Source organism: Mytilus galloprovincialis, chromosome 4 (assembly GCF_965363235.1).
Source record: "Mytilus galloprovincialis chromosome 4, xbMytGall1.hap1.1, whole genome shotgun sequence".
Taxonomy (NCBI): domain Eukaryota; kingdom Metazoa; phylum Mollusca; class Bivalvia; order Mytilida; family Mytilidae; genus Mytilus; species Mytilus galloprovincialis.
In genome coordinates this window covers 27,642,090-27,664,067 of record NC_134841.1, presented here as the reverse complement: position 1 = coordinate 27,664,067, position 21,978 = coordinate 27,642,090, and the positions used below count along the sequence as shown (strand labels likewise).

At 30.9% G+C, this 21,978-nt stretch overlaps 1 protein-coding gene across 4 annotated transcripts in view; it reads left to right on the top strand.

Moving 5' to 3' along the window:
• LOC143071759 (equilibrative nucleoside transporter 1-like) overlaps positions 1-21,978 on the top strand; it is a 45,575-nt gene that overhangs the window by 8,166 nt on the left and 15,431 nt on the right. For 2 of the 4 annotated variants that reach the window (XM_076246315.1, XM_076246314.1), the window contains exons 2-12: positions 4,835-4,931; positions 8,454-8,583; positions 9,470-9,551; positions 10,253-10,392; positions 11,426-11,520; positions 14,948-14,998; positions 16,241-16,326; positions 17,634-17,682; positions 18,225-18,322; positions 20,929-21,039; positions 21,568-21,670. In XM_076246315.1, coding sequence (XP_076102430.1) covers positions 4,844-4,931; positions 8,454-8,583; positions 9,470-9,551; positions 10,253-10,392; positions 11,426-11,520; positions 14,948-14,998; positions 16,241-16,326; positions 17,634-17,682; positions 18,225-18,322; positions 20,929-21,039; positions 21,568-21,670 — 1,033 coding nt within the window. In that variant the 5' untranslated portion in view covers positions 4,835-4,843. The remainder of the gene's footprint in view (positions 1-4,834; positions 4,932-8,453; positions 8,584-9,469; positions 9,552-10,252; positions 10,393-11,425; positions 11,521-14,947; positions 14,999-16,240; positions 16,327-17,633; positions 17,683-18,224; positions 18,323-20,928; positions 21,040-21,567; positions 21,671-21,978) is intronic. The other 2 variants (XM_076246317.1, XM_076246316.1) reach the window with 1 other exon arrangement.

Here is a 21,978-nt window from a genome sequence, read left to right as displayed (position 1 = left end):
GTTTTGGTTAAAAAGTTTTTTATCTGAAAATGCCTGTTCATTTGATGTTGGTTTCCAGCATGTCCAGTGTTTGTTGTTTTAAAATGTTTTTTTTTCTTCACAAGAAACTTGGTTTAGTGTAACTGCTTGTTTAAACTGTATTTTGGCTGATAAAATAAAATATTTTTCCTACCTACCGACCCTTCAGTCTGAAGGTACAGTCGGTAAACTGCAAACAAACATATTTTTAAGGTTGGCCTGAAAGATCTTTGGAGTATAGATTGATTGCGAATCATGCCCCCTCCCCCACACTCAACGTTAACTGTGTCCGAAGATGGTTCTTTATTTAAGGTAGATCATAGGTATAAGTTTCCCCGAGATTTTTAAAACTTTGCTTAAATGAAGAATGAGTCATCGTGCTATTTTTCCAGCCATGAGTCGTTGAAAATTGTCTAAATTTGCTTAGAATGATCATGCCAAAACATACGCATAAACATGATAAAAAGAAAATTTGAGATTTAATTTTGAAATAAATGGTCAAAAGATAGGTTTTATAACATGTTTTAAGAAAGTAAAAAGAAAAAATGGTGTCACCTAATTTGTTTTCTTGCTACAAATAAAAATTAAAAATTTCCCCATCAGACCAGTATAATTTTTTTTACTAAAAAAGTTATCTCCCCTTAAACGGTTCATTGGAAAAAATTATTCTAGTACACAAATGTTTGGTATTTAAAAAAAAAATAAATTAAGATAATGCAATAAATCAAGTTTTCTTCATATAAATAAACAGTCTGTCTCATATTTGCAGATTTGGACAGATAACTAGACTGATTGTGTACTGCGGTAGTACAATCCAAGATGGCGGTATACCATGAATCTACCTAAATGAAGCTTGATTTCCAACTAACTTGTATATTTTTGTTTTGAATTGGCACATACATTGTACTTAGATATAAGCCTCATTTAATTTGATCCCAAAATAGTCATTTAAAAGGAATTAACATTTTAAAAGTCTAAATAAATTCCATTGAGCTCAAAATTAATCCAGATCAGATATCAATGTTTTGCTTTTCAAAAATATTTTAAGAAATTACCCCAAAAATAAAATTTATTATACCCCTGCTTTAAAAAAAGGTGGAGTATACTGTTTTACCTCTGCCTGTCTATCCATCAGTCTGTCCGTCTGTCCATCAGTTCGTCCTTCCATCCCATGAATATTTTTAGTGGCATTTTTCTCAGGAACTACAATACAATGATTTCTGAAATTTAATTTCAGGGTTTATATCAGTCAGCTATGCCGTTTGATCTGCAGCCTTCGCGCTTAACTTTTGAGTCCACAAGCCAGACACTCAATTTTTTTGTAAATTTTAGATGGATTCTGTTGGCTATCCACCAAAGTGTAAATGGAAGTTTATATATGCAAAGATATATAAAAAAACAATAATCATAAACTATAACACAATACTAAATCATGTGTTTATGTTAGCCTAAACATATTAAAACAATGATTCAATCTTTTGAATTTTAAACTTGAAGTCATATTTATTCTGGTCAGAAAAAAGGAATCCCAAATGTCAATAACTTTTTCAAGATCGATTTCCTAATGTTTGTATGGAGGATGGAAATATTCTTACTGTATGCATTGTAGAGCAAACATAAGTTTTCACTCTTCTCATTAAGCTAAAATTCCTCTCTACTGTTGCTGATGTCACTGACATTGTCACTGCAGAATCAGCAGACAAATGTAAATGTTTGGATATAGGTCACTGTTTGTAACTGGCAGAGTTTCCGAAAGACTTGATGGCTTTGGGTCCGCTGCTATATCCCACCTTACAATCCATCGTTCAACGTCCTATTAAAATAGTGCAACATTGTTAACAGGCTAATTTCTATATCGTTTATAGACTATATGTCTCTAAAAAGATGTTGGTTGCTTCCTGATTAACCCCATTTAGCTTTGTTGGAATCAAATACTGGGCAGAAAACTGCACTCTCTCTCTTCTTTTTTTATTTGTTTGTGAAAATGATGTGGATGCACATGCTGTCGTGCCTCTGGGTAGCTATGCCCCTGACTTTTTAGTGCAAATGCATTTAGTTTCAAGATTAAAAATAACAAATTTCTGCAAAATTTTACTTACTTATACCTGATTTTTTGGGACTTTTATTAGATACTTATTTTTATTTGAAGAAAAGGACATTAAAACTAATAAACACAATTTCTCCTTTGAAATATTTTTCAATTTTCTATTATGTTGCCTGAAGATGCTAAAAGGGAATTTCAACATTAAATAAGGCTATTTGGTAGTATGAATTAATCATCAAAAATTTGAATAAATTTGTATGATTTTTAAATGGATTTCCAAAGAAAAAAGTATTGGATATTATATGATCTGTTGAATTTTTAGATTGAATTTTGTCTTTCCATTTCTGAACCAATATTTATATTGATTTTGGCCTTTTCCCTATTTGGGGTCCATACATTGTATTTGCATATCTCATTTTATGTCTCAAGCAGGAAAAGCAGGTTTGCTTTCATTCTTAAAGCTTCTTGTTATTATTTGAACAGAGAGTAATATGCCTAAGGTTACAAGATAACAAATATACTGCTGATAAAACATCCTTGAAATTACATGATAGTCATTTGTCTAACTTAAGATAAGTGAGAAACAAATTCGGTTGACAAATCTATTAACCTATGTACTGGTAAATTGAAAAATAGATATGCTTAAAATAACTTGTTGAATTCCTTGCATGTATCCAACTGTCTACAATTGTTTTATCTGTCATTCTGTTTAACAGAAGACTAAATTAGATGTACAAACAGTTTTAATAATGACATTTATAAATTTATTTTGACATTTAGTGACAAATGCAGCAGTTGGACATGTATTACATTTAAAATGGCATTAGCTTAGATTTGTAATTTAATTTGGCTTTCCGGTTGTTTTATGATAAAGGCCATGCCAAATCACATCTTTGTTTACAGTTTTTATTTAAAACAAAAACATTAAAAGAGGGGGACCAAGAATTTTAATCTATTTTCTATCAACAAGTTATGTTGTGAAAGATTTGCCTTGTTTATTGTTTTGATGCTACTTTCTCATTAATCTGATAGACATACAGATATGTATTGGGTTTTGTGTTACCTTGAAGAACCTATATATTAGTACGTCTTTCTAGTAAACTAGTGTAAGGTCAGTTTATAGTTTTCTACATATCCAAGCATCCTTTATTATGATTTTTAATCAACATCTCTTTAAAAATACCTTGTGGATTTCACCAGTTTTTCTTTCATAACATTGTCGCTTTGTATTAAGTTATAAATCTTTAGTTTCAGTGTTTAAGGTTCTTATTTTGAGATAAAAGAATTTCTAAATATAATGAAATGAACTTTGATCTACTATATTGTTTAAGTCTTATACCAAGTCTTCTGCATGCCCAATTAAGTTTATGGCAGATAACTAATTTTGTGTGTATCAGTTTTCATCTGGTTATCTTATAAGTAGCTTCAAAGTAAAGAAAGGTGGTTTGGAGGCATGCAGCTTTCAGCAGTTTCTGTCAAATTACTGTTGAACCATTCGACTAATACTTTTCAAATTCGAGTTCGATAATCAAGTTACATTTTTTTTTGTACATGATGATTTTTTCTTTGAAGAGTTATGGTCCTTGATAGATTTGAAAAAGGCTCTTTATTTTTTTTCTGTTCATAAACTTTAAAATAAAAGTTTCATCCAATTTATTACTAACTTTAATATGTTGTTACTGATGATGATATGGAGATCAAGTTTAATATTTATGTAGTTCTGGAGTTGTAGTCCTTGATAAATCAAAAATTTGCACTTCATATCCAGACAGGCACATACAGAATGTGTCAAAACAACATTGTCATTTCTTGTAATAAAATGTGCTATATGATTGTAATTATCAAAAAAATATAACTATTGCCACTACAGAATGAATATTGCCTGTCCTAATGCAGAGATCTGTGTTTACCCTTCACTTTTATATGTAGTACAATTACTGCTACATGTACAACACTTTTTACCTGGAAGAATAGGTGAGCTATTTTATCACTCGAAAATTAATATTGAGAATTATGACTATTTTCAGTTTTAATATTTTTTCTGACATATTCGCTAGTTCAAATTCACTTTGTAAAAAACTACTTGAACTGTTATTTGTACCTCCAGATTTGTGACTATCTTGAACTGTTATTTGTACCTCCAGATTTGTGACTATCTTCACAAGAAATTATTTACATGTGTTCTCTTTGTGAAAACCATTAAAATTTTAAAACATATGAACTGAGAATGTAAAGCATTGTTGCTACCTACCAAAACATCTCTTTTGATCCTTTTGAATTGAAAAAGTGAAAAATTGCAGAAAACATTTTTTTTTCACATGTGTTTGATTTCATAAAATTGCATTAAATTGCCCTTGCATCTATCAGTTGAATTGTTCTGTTGCATGATATTCACTTAAAGACTATGATTACTGAAATAACAATAAAAAGGTAAAGAGTATGTTGAACAATTACCATCCAAGGTGAATATGTTGATAAGTACTGTCTGGTAATACTGTTACCCTTAATTACCACGCAACACAGCAGGATGCATGGGTCATGAACTAAAGATGTACACATGACCTAGTTTTAGTTTATTTACAAACACCAAGGCTAGCCTTCAGTTATACATGTGATAAATGGATTCATTCATGTAAGAACTGGAAAGATTAATTATTTTGTCTTATGGTATGTCACATTTTATTCTCATATTTATTATTAATATTTTATTGTTATTTGTCATATCTAAAACAGATAATCCAGTTTATGGACATATTTTTTACCTTTTTTCAGTAAGGAAAGATGACTACTGTTACTGGTAATGACTATTACCCAAAAGAACCAAAGGGCACCAAGAACCAATACAACATTAACGGCAATGGGAAAATGGGTAAGTTTGTAATTACAAAATAAGATGAAAAATAAGAACATTTTATTGTTGTTTTTTTTTTGTAATGTATCTTTGTAAGGTAAAATATCAATATTTGTTGACTAAGATCAAGGTTTCCATCAATAGTCATGAAGACTATACACTGTTACAAATGAAGTTCTAAAAATCATTTTTATTGCCACGCAACTAAGTTGTCGGTGCCATATAGTTTTACCCTATTCCGTAATTCCGTCATTCCGCAACAAACCATTATACAGGGTTTTTTTCTAAATGCCTTCAGATATCGGGCTGATTTTTGGTGTGTGAGTTAACCATGATGAGTTACAGACCAAGTTCAAGTTTCGTTCCACTTCGCTAATTTTTGCCGAAATTACCGGTTTTGGAATTTGATAAATTGTTGAAAATCACAGTTATATGGACTTTTTTCTAAAATCTTTCAGATATTGGGCTGATTTTTGGTATATGAGTTAACCGTGATGAGTTACAGATCAGGTTTAAGTTTCCTTCCGCTCTGCTAATTTTTGCCGAAATTACGGGCTTTGGACTTTGATAAATTGTTGAAAATCATACTTATACAGACTTTTTTTCTAAAGTCTTTTAGATATTGGGCTGATTTTTGGTATGTGAGTTAACCATGATGAGTTACAGATCAAGTTTAAGTTTCGTTCTGCTCCGCTAATTTTTGCCAAAATTAAAGATTTATTACTTTGAAAATTGTTGAAAATCACAGTTATACTGACTTTTTTTCTATATGCCTCCAGATTTTGAGCTGATTTTTGATATATGAGACTACCATCAAGTTTGTGTCTACATGTGTTATTGAAATTGCAGATTTTTCAACTTTTTGAGACAGGGCCGCTCGTGTCGCTTTGACACATCTAGTTTTTAATGAAATGTTTATTTTGGAATGTATTTCATCCCACTCAGAATAAAAACTCTTGAAAATTAACTTTAAATTTTTAAAATTGTATAAATAAACCAATTTTTCGAGACGTTTCAGCCATTGGCCTTCTTCAGTTCTTTATTTTTCCTCTCAACTACATGGCTGACATTTCTTTTTCAATCATTGAAATCATTGAAAAGATGTTATGTATTGCCTAATATTTTTACCTGATTTAAGGTAGCACAATACAAAGATTTTTTCACTCCCAGTCAGACAACTTTAAAGTTTTAGGGGTTCGTGTTGTTTATTCTTTAGTTTTCTATGTTGTGTCATGTGTACTATTGTTTTTCTGTTTGCCTTTTTCATTTTTAGCCATGGCGTTGTCAGTTTGTTTTGGATTTATGAGTTTGACTGTCCCTTTGGTATCTTTCGTCCCTCTTTTAAACTGATGTAATTCATTTCATCCTTCTTCATATTTTATAAATGAGGTACCAAAAGAAAGAAGAAAGATTAATCTTTCAAATTGTGATAATTTCATTATGACATAATTATTACATAATTAATTATTATGTAATTAGTTGCTGTATTGTAATGTCCACACTTGAATGAATTTAGCTTCTTTGTTCTTCATAGCATCACAAAATATTTTATAGATTCTTGTACAACACAGCTTGACCTCCAAAACTGTGTCTCAGATTTCTAAAAACATCAATAGAACAAATGTTATATCCAATTGAATTTAGTGGTCTCTTATGAATTGATGTTGCAAACTTCATTGAAGATTTATGAGAGAATGAAATACAATAGGAAAAATCTGAGACACAGTTTTGGAGGTCAGACTGTGTTGTGCAAAAATCTATAAAAAAAATCAGTCAGGGGACTTACTGAAATAAGTGATTTTTAAATCACTTATTTGAGTAGCAAATTCGAGGTTTTGTCACAAATTGGGATTTTGTAGTTTTTTCAAAATTTTAAACACATAGGTTTAAAAAATATCTTTTAATTAGTAAAATTAAAATAAAAATGAACTTTTTGCTTCTTTCAAGTAGCAAGGTTTATGTCTTTGATGCTATCATTTAGCTGAAAAATCTATTTTAGTTGAAAAAATGCTATAATAATGGCTTTACATAATGAACTGATACTTTCTTAAAAGATTTTTCCCAGCAGTGGGAGTATTTTTCCTGTGAAGTTCAAGGTTTCATCTTTCAGATTATGTAATAAAATTCTACTGTTCGTGATAAAAATTTCACTGTTCGGGGGTGTTGAAATTAGTGGGGGTTATTAAAAGAATGATATTTAAGGAAGTGATTTTTGGGAAGGAAATTGAGGTCTGATACTTAAATAAGTGATTTTTATGTCATTATCCTAGATTCAGTACAAGGTCATCACCTGAAATGACCTGGTCATCCTAGACAACACAGATGTTGGTTCTGATAAGTTTAGAAACAAAATTAGTCCCTGGATCATAAGTATTCTATATTTAAAGCTACAATAAAATTAAATCACTTCTAGTGATTAATTTGTACTACTTAAATAGGTGATTATTAAAGAAAGACAACTCTAACTTCCAACCTTTATGGAAATAATGTTACTTGAATCAGTGATTTAGAAAATCACTTATTTAAGTAAGTAAGTCCCCTGACTGAAAATTGGGATGCTATAAATAACAAAGAAGCTAAATTCATTCAAGTATGGACATCACAATATGGCAACTTATTACATAACAATTAATTATGTAATAATTATGTCATAATGAAAGTATCACAATTTGAAAGTTTATTAATCCTTCTTCTTTCTTTTGGTACCTCATTTATAAAATTGAAAGAAAGATGAGTGGAATTACATCAGTTTTAAAGATGTCTGTTTGGGGATGAAAAATCTTTGTATTGTGCTACCTTAAAGTTGTCCAAATTTTCTTATATTGAAAAATTATTCACAAGGTGGAGAACGTTTCGTGGCATGAATGTATTGGTGATTACTGCAACTTCTCAGGCACTGTGCCATTTATTTCAAAACTTTCATCCCTTGTGTCCCAAATATTTCGTAACAACTTTTCCAGGAACTACTTATCAAATATTCCTTAAATGTATCAGGTGTCCTACTTCATTTTAATAGAATACTTACATATTCTTATTCATAAGGACAGTAAATGATATTTGTTACATTGTTCTCAGGAGCACAAATCAGAACTTATTGCAATTTGGTATCAAACTTTATCTTATAGATGTAAGATGATGTGGTAAGAGTGCCAATGAGACAACTCTCCATCCAAGTCGTAATTTGTAAAATAAACCATTATAGGTCAAATTTCGGTATTTAACATGGAGCCTTGACTCACATTGAACAGCAAGCTATAAAGAGCCCCAAAAATGACTAGTGTAGCACAATTCAAACAGGAACACCAACGGTTTAATCTGTATAAAAATCAAGAAACACTTATAAACCACATCAACAAACGACAACCACTGAACATCAGGTGCCCTACTCTGTAGCATGTTATACTCTGTGATGCATTGCTTACCTTCTTCCTGTTAACCAAATAATTTAAGCTTATTAGTAAGCTCACATTTATTTTGTTTGGAATATATACTGTCAGACATATTATTAAACATTTATTCTATATGTTTAAATAATTCTAGTTTTAGGGGATGATGATAAAGATGCTTTCTTGCCACCTGTAAAATTGGAACCAGGGTTAGATTCCCTGAACAGAAACCCAGAAGAATTTGACGAATTAGATCCTTCAGAAGAAAATGCTCCTCCAGACAGGTAAGGCCAAAAAAAATATAAGTCTGTTTACGGTTACCCGATCGACCCTAAATTAAGTGCAGACCCTAAGCCATTTTATTTCCGTAGTAAAGTGAAAAATTAACAGAATTTGTGTCAAAAGCGAAGTAAGGGTTGCCAATAAATTTAATCAATTGCCTGAAATATCCCAATGATCACAATCGTGAATATGACAGCTGTTTTAAGGAAACTCGCAACTCGTGTAATGAAATAAAAACTTCGCCGCCATTTTTTTCCAACCAATAACCAAGGGAAATAATCCAATCATTAAAAATATTGGTAAACTCGACCCATGGACAACTTGGAACACAGCAAGACAGACCGCACAACTCAAAATCATGTTGCAAAAAATAAAATGGAAATACCAACCTACCTACCCTTTTTATTTTGATGATGTAACTTTAAACAGACATTTTTATTTTTTTGGCCTAATATGTATTTATGTGGTATCCCTTTACCCTACAGAATTTCAGACACTGTGATGGTAATTTGGTTTGACTCATCAGATTGATTCTATCTATAGAGCTAATGTGAAAGAGGGGCGAAAGGTACAAGAGGGACATTCATACTCATAGATTGAAAATAAACTGACAATGCCACATGCTTAAAAAGAAAAAAACAAACAGACAAATAATAGTTTAGTGTCTAAAAGTACTTGCATTTAATGAGGCTAATTCAAAGCCAATTACAACTAATAAATTAATGATTTACAGACTAAAATTTTACTGGTACAAATATGATGCTTTTTGTGACCAAGTCTTGATTCATTTTTCATTTAGTTTTTATTTATATTTTTTTTTCAGTATTGGTATTTTGATACCATCAATATGACTGTGATGAATATAACATTTAAACTCTTGTGTTTCAGATATCGTATTGTGTTCTTCATCATGTTGGTTCATGGTATTGGTATTTTGATGCCATGGAATATGTTAATCAATGCTCAAGCGGTAAGTTTATAATTAGGATCTTAACTGTAACATAAAGACCCCAAAAAATAAACACACAAGCATAGTTATTACTACTAGTTTTGACTAATGGTATTAATTCAACTTAAAAGATAAATTTTATGTTATACTTGCCATTTGAAAGTATTAAAGAAGATGTGGTATGATTGCCAATAAGACAACTCTCCACCAGGGACCAAATGATTTAGAAGCTAGTAACTAATGGTTACTCTGATCAAAACCCATACCACAAGCTCTAGAAGGCAGGGAAATGATAAATTTAAAGCAATTCAAACGAGGAAACTTAAAGCCTAATTTATGTACAAAATATGTTTGGTACTTAGGCAGTTACACTATCAACATTATCAAGATTTTATTAGCTGGGTCTAGACGTGATAATTCTATTACAAAAAGAATTCAATTAATAACTTTATTTTTAAAAAAATATCAATATTTCCTACCAATAAATATGAAAAAAATTGTTTATTCAATTAAATCTCTATCCATAATTCAATTAAATTGCTCTTCATAACAGTGCATTATATCTAGGTAAAGAGTGCCCTCTTAGAAAAAAATTACCATGCCCTTTTCAAGAGCTGCAGAAAACACTATAATTGCATGAAAGGTTTAATTGAAGATCTCTTTCTTATCATTCAAATATTTTCTTGTACAATATTTGATAAATCTTAATATATCTTTTACAGTACTTTGAAAACTACAAATTGGCTGAAAACACAACAGAAGTGAATAACTTGCGATCAAATTTTATGTTCTCGATTGGCATAGCATCACAAATTCCAAACTTCATCATGAGTGGAGTTAACGCATTCGTCCAGTGTGGAGGGTATGAACATTTCTTTCTGAACATTGCTTTTATTAAATCTACAAATTAATTGCACTTAATAAATCTACAATTATGTTACACAAATAGGTTTTAATTTTTTATGCCCCAATTATGGGCATTTTATGTTTTCTGGTCTGTGCATCCATTCGTTCGTTTGTCTGTTCGCTCGTTCATCTGTTCGTCCGTTCGTCCCAGGTTAAAGTTTTTGGTTGAGGTAGTTTTGATGAAGTTGAAGTCTAATCAACTAGAAACTTACTACACATGCTCCCTATGATATGATCTTTTCAATTTTAATGCCAAATTAGAGATATTCCCCCATTTTCACAGTCTATTAAACATAGAAAATGATAGTTCGGATGGGGCATCTGTGTACTGGGGACACATTCTTGTTTTAGTAGTCCTAATTCTTTTTAGACAGCACTTCTGTCTTTTTGAACCAAAGTTCTCAAAAAGCCAAATTCAACTTAAGTTTTTATGCCTCACCTACAATAGTAGAGGGGCATTATGTTTTCTGTTGGGTCAATCGTCCGTCTGTGCGTCCGTTCAGGTTAAAGTTTTTGATCAAGGTAGTTTTTGATGAAGCTGAAGTCCAATCAACTTGAAACTTAGTACACTTGTTGCTTATGATATGATCTTTCTAATTTTAAAGCCAAATTATACTTTTGACCCCAATTTCACGGTCCACTGAACATAGAAAATGAAAGTGGGAGTTTCAGGTTAAAGTTTTTGGTCAAGGTAGTTTTTGATGAAATTGAAGTCCAATCAACTTGAAACTTAGTACATATGTTCCCTATAGTATAATCCTTCTAATTTTAAAACCAAATTAAATTATTACCCAATTTCACGGTCCATGGAACATGGAAAAGGATAGTGTGAGTGGGACATCCATGTACTTTGGACACATTCTTGTTGACAAAATAATTCTGTCTCCAAAAGGTAAAGACTTTGATTTGAAACTGTTCTACATTCTTTAAAATTTAGATCAAGTACAATCTATATGATTGTTAGTAGAAACTATAATTTATTTTTGCAGACAAGCCTCTCCAAGAAGGATAGCTATCTCCATAGTGATTATGACCATGATTTTTATTGGTACTGTTGTACTAGCCATGCTGGACAGTTCAACTTGTAAGTGATATAACTAAATAACTACACATATACACTGCACTAATTGATTTGTATATAATCACAATTCAAGATTGTGTAACAGACCCATTCTATTGTAAAACAGGTAATCTCTGAATTGTTCAGAAATGTACATTTGTATTAAAAAAAGGATGAATTTAATTAGTGTCCATTGCACTGATGACCTTCATCAGATACTCTTTAAACCAACATTTGAAGAAACCCAAAACACATATTTGATGTGTATATGTTCCAGACCGTATGAGTATTTGGACCGTACGCGTACGGTCTGGACCGTATGCGTACTTTTTCAAAATACTCATACGGTCGGACCGTACGCGTACGGTCGGACTAATATTAAAAAGTTGGTCAAGTTTATTAGTTACAAATGCATATAGCAGATCAACATAACTTAACTATCAAATTAATCTAAAAAAGTTCAATTGTAATTGAAACAAAAACTTTATATTTTAACTTTTTTTAAATTCACGCTAATTAAATCTGTTAGTCTCTTGTATTAAGCTTGTCGATCAGTAATACATGTACATTAATTGAATTATGATCAATGAAATTGAAGATATCGGAAGTAAACATAATGTGGGAGGTCAATTGTTTTAGAATATTTAGCAACTTTACCAAAAAATGCATAAACTGCATACATGAAAATGTAAAAAATATTACGTTACTTGAATTGTGTCACCTTGGGCGAGAGTACCAAAATGGGATTCAGATATAAAATTAAACAAAAACTTAATTTCAATTGTTCGTTTGTTCATTTTATCTATCTAATTATAATAAATTATCAATAACAATTTGTAAAACTAAAAATAAAGATTGTGATAAATGCTTGTTTCAATTTAACCCATATGATCAAATAACATGTATGGTCAGCTCGTACTGGACCTTACGAGTATACTCATACGGTCCGACCGTACGCGTATGGTCGGACCGTACGAGTATACGTATACGGTCCGGACCGTACGCGTACGGTCCAAATACTCATATGGTCTGGAACATATACATGTAATTATTTATGATATGATATATTAAATAAAGAAGCAATGGTTTTTTGGACAGTATTTGTATCAACATCTCATTACACTGTTCTGAAAATCTCCCTCTAGTAATTATCAGTTTCATCCAGAAAGAAATAAAATGATTGTATAAATGTATGAAAAAATAAGTAAGTCATTATAAAAGGTTTTTATTTTTATACGACCGCAAAAATGAAAATTTTTTTGGTCGTATATTGGTACAATGTTGGCGTCGTCGTCATCGTTGTCGTCGTCCGAATACTTTTAGTTTTCGCACTCTAACTTTAGTAAAAGTGAATAGAAATCTATGAAATTTTAACGCAAGGTTTATGACCACAAAAGGAAGGTTGGGATTGATTTTGGGAGTTTTGGTTCCAACATTTTAGGAATTAGGGGCCAAAAAGGGCCCAAATAAGCATTTTCTTGGTTTTCACACTATAACTTTAGTTTAAGTAAATAGAAATCTATGAAATTTTGACACAAGGTTTATGACCACAAAAGTAAGGTTGGGATTGATTTTGGGAGTTTTGGTTCCAACAGTTTAGGAATTAGGGGCCAAAAAAGGGCCCAAATAAGCATTATTCTTGGTTTTCGCACAATAACTTTAGTATAAGTAAATAGAAATCAATAAAATTTAAACACAAGGTTTATGAACACAAAAGGAAGGTTGAGATTGATTTTGGGAGTTGAGGTCCCAACAGTTTAGGAATTAGGGGCCCAAATAAGCATTATTCTTGGTTTTCGCACCATAACTTTAGTATAAATAAATAGAAATCTATGAAATTTAAACACAAGGTTTATAACCATAAAAAGATGGTTGGCTTTGATTTTGGGAGTTTTGGTCCCAACAGTTTAGGAATAAGGGGTCCAAAGGGTCCAAAATTGAACTTTGTTTGATTTCATCAAAAATTGAATAATTGGGGTTCTTTGATATGCCGAATCTAACTGTGTATGTAGATTCTTTATTTTTGGTCCCATTTTCAAATTGGTCTACATTAAGGTCCAAAGGGTCTAAAATTAAACTAAGATTGATTTTAACAAAAATTGAATCCTTGGGGTTCTTTGATATGCTGAATCTAAAAATGTACTTAGATTTTTGATTATTGGCCCAGTTTTCAAGTTGGTCCAAATCGGGGTCCAAAATTAAACTTTGTTTGATTTCATCAAAAATTGAATAATTGGGGTTCTTTGATATGCCAAATCTAACTGTGTATGTAGATTCTTAATTTTTGGTCCCGTTTTCAAATTGGTCTACATTAAAGTCCAAAGGGTCCAATATTAAACTAAGTTTGATTTTAACAAAAATTGAATTCTTGGGCTTTTTTGATATGCTGAATCTAAACATGTACTTAGATTTTTGATTATGGGATCAGTTTTCAAGTTGGTTCAAATCAGGATCCAAAATTATTATATAAAGTATTGTGCAATAGCAAGAAATTTTCAATTGCACAGTATTCAGCAATAGCAAGAAATCTTCAATTGCACAATATTGTGCAATAGCAAGAATTTTTCAATTGCCACTATTGCGCAATAGGAAGAAATCTTCAATTGCACAGTATTGTGCAGTAGCAAATATTTTCAATTGCACAGTATTGCGCAATAGCATGAAATATCTAATTGCACAATATTGTGCAATAGCAAGAAATTTTCAATTGCCACTATTGCGCAATAGCAAGAAATCTTCAATTGCACAGTATTGTGCAATAGCAAATATTTTCAATTTCACAGTATTGCGCAATAGCATGAAATATCTAATTGCACAATATTGTGCAATAGCAAGAAATTTTCAATTTGAGTTATCTTTCTTTGTCCAGAATAGTAGTTGAATCAACTTAAATCATTGTTTTATACAATATACAATGTATATTCACTTTTACTACCAACTGATAAATTAAAACAATCTTTACCATTCAGTGATAACAAGCACTTTATTTTACATTTTAATATTTTATGATGTATTTAAATGAGTAGTTATTGTTGCAAACTCTATTAGAAATTTGAATTGAGATCAGTTTTAGAAAAAGGGAAAGGAGGATGTGAAAAAAAAACGGCAGGGGGGGGTGGGGGGGGGGGGGGTTGTTAAATTTTTCTTATTTCAGTTTTCATAAATAAAAAGAAAATTTCTTCAAACATTTTTTCAACAGCATAGTGAATTGCTCAAAGGCAAAAAAAATATTTTAATTTCATTAGACCACATTCATTCTGTGTCAGAAACCTATGCTGTGTCAACTATTTAATCACAATCCAAATTTAGATCTGAATCCAGCTTGAATGTTGTGTCCATACTTGCCCCAACCGTTCAGGGTTCAACCTCTGTGGTCGTATAAAGCTGCGCCCTGCAGAGCATCTGGTTTTCATATACATTTATAATGACATATATTTAATTATTTTTTTAGGGTCAGTTGAATTCTTCTATATCACAATGATAATGGCTGCAGTTCTAAACAGTAAGTTATATATGTCAGGACTAAATGTTTAAAATCTCTTAAAGTAATGTCAATGGTTGAGTTTAAAGTTTTTGTCTTTGTAAGATACTTTTATACCATATTGCTCACAGGGTTCTCACTAAGGCGAGTCCATGAGTCCTGGACTCATCAAAATCTGTCTGGACTCACTATTTTCAAAACTGGTGAGTCCACAGATGCATCAAGATTGAAATATTTTGTATAAACTGAACACAGTTAAACACAAATATCATCATTTTATAGCAAAAGTGTAAAAGTTATCTGAATTTAATGTCATTTCATTGCTTTGTTAGGAAATTAGACTAAAATATTACATTATATTGCAATAAAATATTTTCTTCTTTCTGTTGGACTCATCATGGCTAAAAATGATGAGTCCCTGGACTCGCCTTCAAAAATCCTTAGCGAGAACCCTGGCTCAACTGATCAAGTTTTAATAAGTGTAGGCTTCATCTGTTTTGTATTTCTAGATGACATTATTAAAAGGCAATCGAAAGTAGAACAATCTGACCCAACTACAAGCTATTACATTACCAGCAGAACTAACAATCAGTCACAGAATTAAGATATTGGAAAATAGTATTAAAAACAAGTGAAATGGTTCTCATTTCTTTTTGATACACAGTCATAAATACATCTTGAGTCAAGGATCTGGAAATTTTTCCATGTCATTTCGGTCATTTTTTTTTTGACAATACTGATTGTTATAATACATCAGAGGTCAGAAATTTGAGTACATGTATTTATTTCTGTAATTATATGACAGGGAAATCACATAATTCCATAGTGACCAATGCACTAAATAAATAACTGACATAGCTGTCAATAAAACATGAAGACATGAAAGAGATGTTGATTCCAGTCCTATTATGTCTGTTTGTGTTTTTCATTTTTTTCACACATTGTTGTGAATATAATGGAATTTTATGCAACTGTCATACAAGTGAGAAGTTTAGCTAGTTATAAAACCAGGTTTTCTACAGCGGAAAATGATGATACCATATTAGGAATATGAAAGTTGTTATATATTTTTTTGATGTGTATGAGCTTTTGATTTTGCCATCTGATTACAGACTCCGTTTTGAATCTTCCTCAGAGTTCAGTATTTTTGTAATTTTACTTTTAAGAGCACAGCAGGAAATATATGTATTTTTTAACATTCTTTTATGTAATTTTAAAATGTACATGATTTGAGATGATGAATAAAAATTTTATTTATTGTAGTGGCGACTGGTGTATATCAGAACAGTACTTTTGGTTTAGCAGCCATCTTACCAATGAAGTATACCAATGCCATAGTATTAGGAAATGTACGTAACTACAAATAAAATTTGAACAACAAAAATTTAAAACCCTTGATAATTTAGTTATTGAAAAGATAAAACAGCAGACATATCATTTTGGGGATTTAGCATAAACTAACTTTACATAGACTTTTACAGATGATGATTATGAACAGATTATCATGTTATTGAATGGTATTTTTAGCAAATACCTCTCCATAACATGATATATTTGTTTAATTACACCGAATAGATTTTGATTGAAATTCTCTGTAATGTATGGTGAAAGGAAATATTTGTTTACTAGTAAGACGTAATTCTTAAACATGTTTATGGTTAATTTTTACACTGTCATAATACCGAGATAATTATACATGTACTTATACTTGTTAACGCTGTCTCTATGTAATGTCATATCCGAATATTTTTTGCGGGAAGTGGCTCGTGAGGGTAAAAAAGGAATCCTAAATGGCAAATACCACGTCATAGAGGGGAATTTGAGGCAAATTCACTGGCAGTGGTGAAAAACATGCAAATTCGTTTGAAATGAGAGAAAAAATGTTAGAACATGCGTAAAATACACTGTCTACCAACCAATCAAAATACAGCATTCTTTAGAAGGTGTAATTATGCAACGTGTTCGCTTATATAATGGCCACCCAAAATTACTTTACATACAGCATAATTTAAAAAAAAGATTCATCTTCATTTTACAAAAGTACAAATAAAATATATCGGGTTGTTTTTATGCACCACCTATGATAGTAGAGGGGCATTATGTTTTCTGGTCTGTGCATCCGTCTGTTTGTTTGTTCGTCCGTCTGTCTGTCCCGCTTAAGGTTAAAGTTTTTGGTCATGGTAGTTTTTGATGAAGTTAAAGTCCAATCAACTTGAAACTTAGTACACATGTTCCTCATTATATGATCTTTCTAATTTTAATGCCAAATTAGAGATTTTATCCTATTTTCACGGTCCGCTGACAATAGAAAATGATAGTGCGGATGGGGCATCCGTGTACTTGGGACACATTCTTGTTTAATATTTATTGAATGTTCATTTTCATATAAAATGATGTAAAAAAATATAAAAAGTTCACACAAAGGCTCAACATATTGAGAATTAAGTTTTGTGATTACAAATTCTTCAAAAGTATTAATTTAACTGTAATGAAATGACAAAAAAAGTTTCTGGAGAACCAATTCTCAATCATACACAATAGAACAAGATGAAATATTAAGTTGATGTTCAAAAATAAAGTTGTTTTGTCTTTTGTTTCTGCATAGTTTGATGTTTGTCAATGTATATTTAAATTAAAAACATATGTTCTTTTTCAGAACTTGTCTGGTGTATTCATTGCAGTAATTAACCTTGTTTGCTTGGCATGTAAGTTAAAGATAAAATCTGTACAAAATCAGTTGTAGTTTTAAGATATATTTCCAACAATCTTACAACAATCGTCTTTCATTTCCATGTTGATCCTATCATGTTTGTATATATGTCAAAGCTAAAAAAATATAACATCTGATTGCCACACTGTCCATTAGTATAATAATAATTGAAAAATCCACTAAAACTAGGATTTTTTTAGTGGATATACCTTCTACCATATTTAAACTTGCTTAAGATGAATTATTTTGAAAATTTAGTAAGCTTTAATTGATCAATTGGAGGTAGCATCCAGGCAAAAGTTAAGTCCCTGAATTTCTATTGTGTTGAAATTGACAAAGTAAATTATCAATGTCCTTATGTCATTCTACATTTTTGCTAATTAAGGAAAACAATTATTCATTTTAAACCTATAACAAGTTCCTTTCTGAACTATTCTCATTAATGATAAAGTGTAATATTTGACAGAACTTTTGTAAAGCAACTTTTGAAACAAGTAGAACTTATAATTTATGGCCTACACATACTATTCATTTCAGTGGCTCCTGATCCTAGAACCCAGGCTATCTACTATTTTGTTACGGCTATTGTTATCTTGTTGGTAGCTTTTGATGCATACTTCCTTCTTCCTGTAACTGTAAGTACTATTAGACATATTTGTTTTTAACAAGAAAATGTAAATTTTGTCAATGGTAACAAACCAATAATAACATAATGAATGCTGAGATAGATGTCCATGCTTAATCAAATTCAGTGCAAATTACAATGTTTTAATTCATTCACTTAAATGAATGACCTGTTCTGATGCAAACGAATCAGTTATCATGTGCAATGATTAAAAAAAATAAATCCCTATTGGTTGATTTGACAATCTGCTGGATGGTATTGTTAAAACCTTATTCTGGATTATTCATTCATATAACTGTTAAATTCAGACAAGATGCCTTCTAGAAATTTTGTGATGTTTGAACATGGTGCAATAATTATCATTATACTGAACACCAGCCAGCCATCCAACTTCAATAGTGTTATTTAATTAGTATAGATCCATGTATTCTTGTAGAGATAGCTGTAATAACTTGCACTTACCTTTATGGATAAGTAAGTCAACACATTTGATTCTATCTGTTTTTATAAACCTAACATCTATTGATATATTAATGTCTGAAAATGCTACAGCAGATGCCTCTTCTTTTTTTCAAGTCTTTTTATTGGCTTGCTACGTACCCCAAACAAAATGCACAGATTATACTAATGTTAAATATCAGTTGAGAAAAAAAAATATAGAAGAGGTATCTTCTCTGATGATTTGTTAAATTACAGCTTAATTGCAAGGTTTTTTTCTGTAAAATGTGAAATGACTTCATACCCAATAAACTATGAGCTTCTCTAAAAAATAATTTAAAAAAATATAAACAAATTAAATGTGTGGTCTTTCTCTAAAATTGACTGAAGTGAAAGTTACTTAGCTATGGCCTAATGTAAATTCCAAATGCAGTTGTTTTTGGGATACGATTGCTTTCAAGCAACCTGTAGACTTATACCGGTGGCTCAGAGCATTGCCCTCACGTCAATCGTTTTATTCTAAACATTAAGGAACTTCTCAGATTCTTATGATTGTCTTGCTTTAAAAGGTAAAAACAAACAAAGGGATTGAACTTAAACAACTTTCCTATAATGTTCTTTTCATAATCTTCATGTTTGATAATTCCCTTGACTTATATGCGTGTTTTAAACAACACGGAAAGTCCTCAGAATTAAGCAGTATTTATATTTAGTATTTTTATAAATTTAGAAACACATCAGAGGGAATTCCCAGTTTTGATAAAATGCGAGAGTTCTCTGAATTCCGATAAATCTATTTCTGTCATTTAAGAACTTAAGTGGAGTTTTTCTTATATGTTACCGTTATGAAACTGATATTTGAGGTTGTACTTCCATAAAGAAATAGAGAACCATCTAGGTCGTTTAATAAACATTTAATATACGTTCTTGCTCCAGGGTTTGTTTTGGAAATTATGCGCATGTGTATAGTTTTCTTGACTTCAAGGGGTTTTAGATTGAATGGTTGCTCTGGATTCTCCACTCAATTAATTAATTTATAACTCATGGGATATTTTCTATGTTTGTCTGCTATTGAAGGTTATTGTTGTTGCATAATTTTAAATCATGTGCATCATTTAAATTAAAATAAATTTAGTCCTCATCATAGAACAGCCCTTCAGGCGAAATGGAGTCTTCCATATTATCGTTTCGAGTTGTCTCCCTTCCGGAAGTAACTTCCGTGAATTCTGAATCAAAACAACACTTTCTGTCAATAAACGTCTTTTATATTAAAAACGATCGCATTTCAAACCGATAAATGTGTACGGAAAGGAGTCATGATCACTGACCCAAAGGAAATTAAATATTTAAAGAGTTAGGAATGGGGTTCCTCCTAGAATTAACTTAGGAAAATAGGTGATGATACGAAGTGAAATACCTTCTCTTAGTCTGAGTCTCAGTGGCTGCTGTGGAAAGTAAACTTGGAATTGATAGTACAAAAATAAAACATAGGCCTGATTACATTGTTCATACACTTTTATCCGTGATTGGCTATTTTGTAACTATTTTAAATGTGCAGTTGAATTAGTTTTGAAAATAATATTATCCAGCTACATGTATACATGTGTCAATGAAACAACGGCAATCGTATCCCTCAGAGCAATCTGCTCTTTGATTTCTTAATACATTTATAATGTTTTATGCAAATGCTTTCATTTCTGCTAATTTAAAAGATAACTTTGCTTTTGTGATATACACATTATTCTTATTGACCATCATTACTGAATATCACAGACATGCCCTTAAATCTTGATATGTGGAGAGAAAAAGTATGAAACTTTATTGCAAATGTAAGTATTTCATGGTGCCTATAGGTCAAGTGTCAAGAATTAATGTCTATTGTGTATTTCATGGTGCCTATAGGTCAAGTGTCAAGAATTAATGTCTATTGTGTAATGAGTCAGTCATATTTAACAAGAGTTTCTTTATTAAGCAAAACTATAAGCAAAAACATTTGAAATTTCATATGTTGTATAGTTAACTTTCAAATGTAAACTATGATGGTCAAACTAAAGAATCTTCAATATCTTGAGTGCTTTGGTAAAAAGAAATAAGAAAATTTATCCAATCCTTAGGGGCAAGATTAGTATGTTTAATACACGTACAATTTAACCAAAACAAAATTACTTATCTTTTCAGAATTTTTACAAATATTACAAAGACCTGGTTGCCAGGAAACAGAAACATCACCATAATACAAGTAGGACTTGTTCACAAACTTGTAGCATGTATTTGATGGTCTTCAAAAAGGTATGATGGTCATTATTAATGTCATATAACAATTCAAAATTATCAGAAATATTTTTGTTGATATATACATTTGGGGTAAAAACCAGTGAGACAGCAACCAAACTAATGATATGATGTCAAGAAGTTTAATAGCATACAATATTAAAATAGAAATGTATTGACCCAACATGAAGAGCTCTTAGATCTTAACGCCTAAAGTCTAACAAACTTGGAAGTTCAAGATAAATCAATAAATATTAAACTTATTTATTATGTTATGGTTATGCAGATTTTTAAAATAAGACTTAATTTGGATATTTGTTTTGTACGAGGAAGTGTACAGAATTTTTTTTTATTTTGCTTAAATTAATTTTCTAATTCATTTATACTGTACAAAGTTGTTTTTTACACCTGAATTGTAAAATTTCTTGTAAAATATGCTTTCATTTCTGTTAAACGAAAATGTTCAAACTTTGAAAAATATAATCATTGCTTTTAAGGGCTTCTGTAAAATTAATGCATAATTAAAATCTATAAATATATTGACAGATCTGGGTACAAGCTGTGAGTGTATGGTTTACTTTTTTTGTAACCTTGGCAATTTTCCCAGGAGTATGGGCCAATATAAAGAGAATAGATTTTCCATTGGAAGGTAAATAGAATTTCTTATTCCTTTTAATTGCATGTCAATTGCTTCATATGAACAACATTTCACTTACTATGAGCTTTACTTATATACCAGTTGATCAGCTTGTAGGGATGAATTCAAACTGCAAATCAGTAAATATATTAAAGCAATTGGTATTGTGAAAGGACAAAGCCTATTTGATAAGCACTGTAACAAAAGTTGTGAAATAGTTGAACATGGGACTTTCAAAAGTTTTAATAGGAAGAGGCACCTATATGGAAAGAAGGTGGCAGCAGCCAAACAAAGCAACAACAAAAATAGGCGATGGGTCT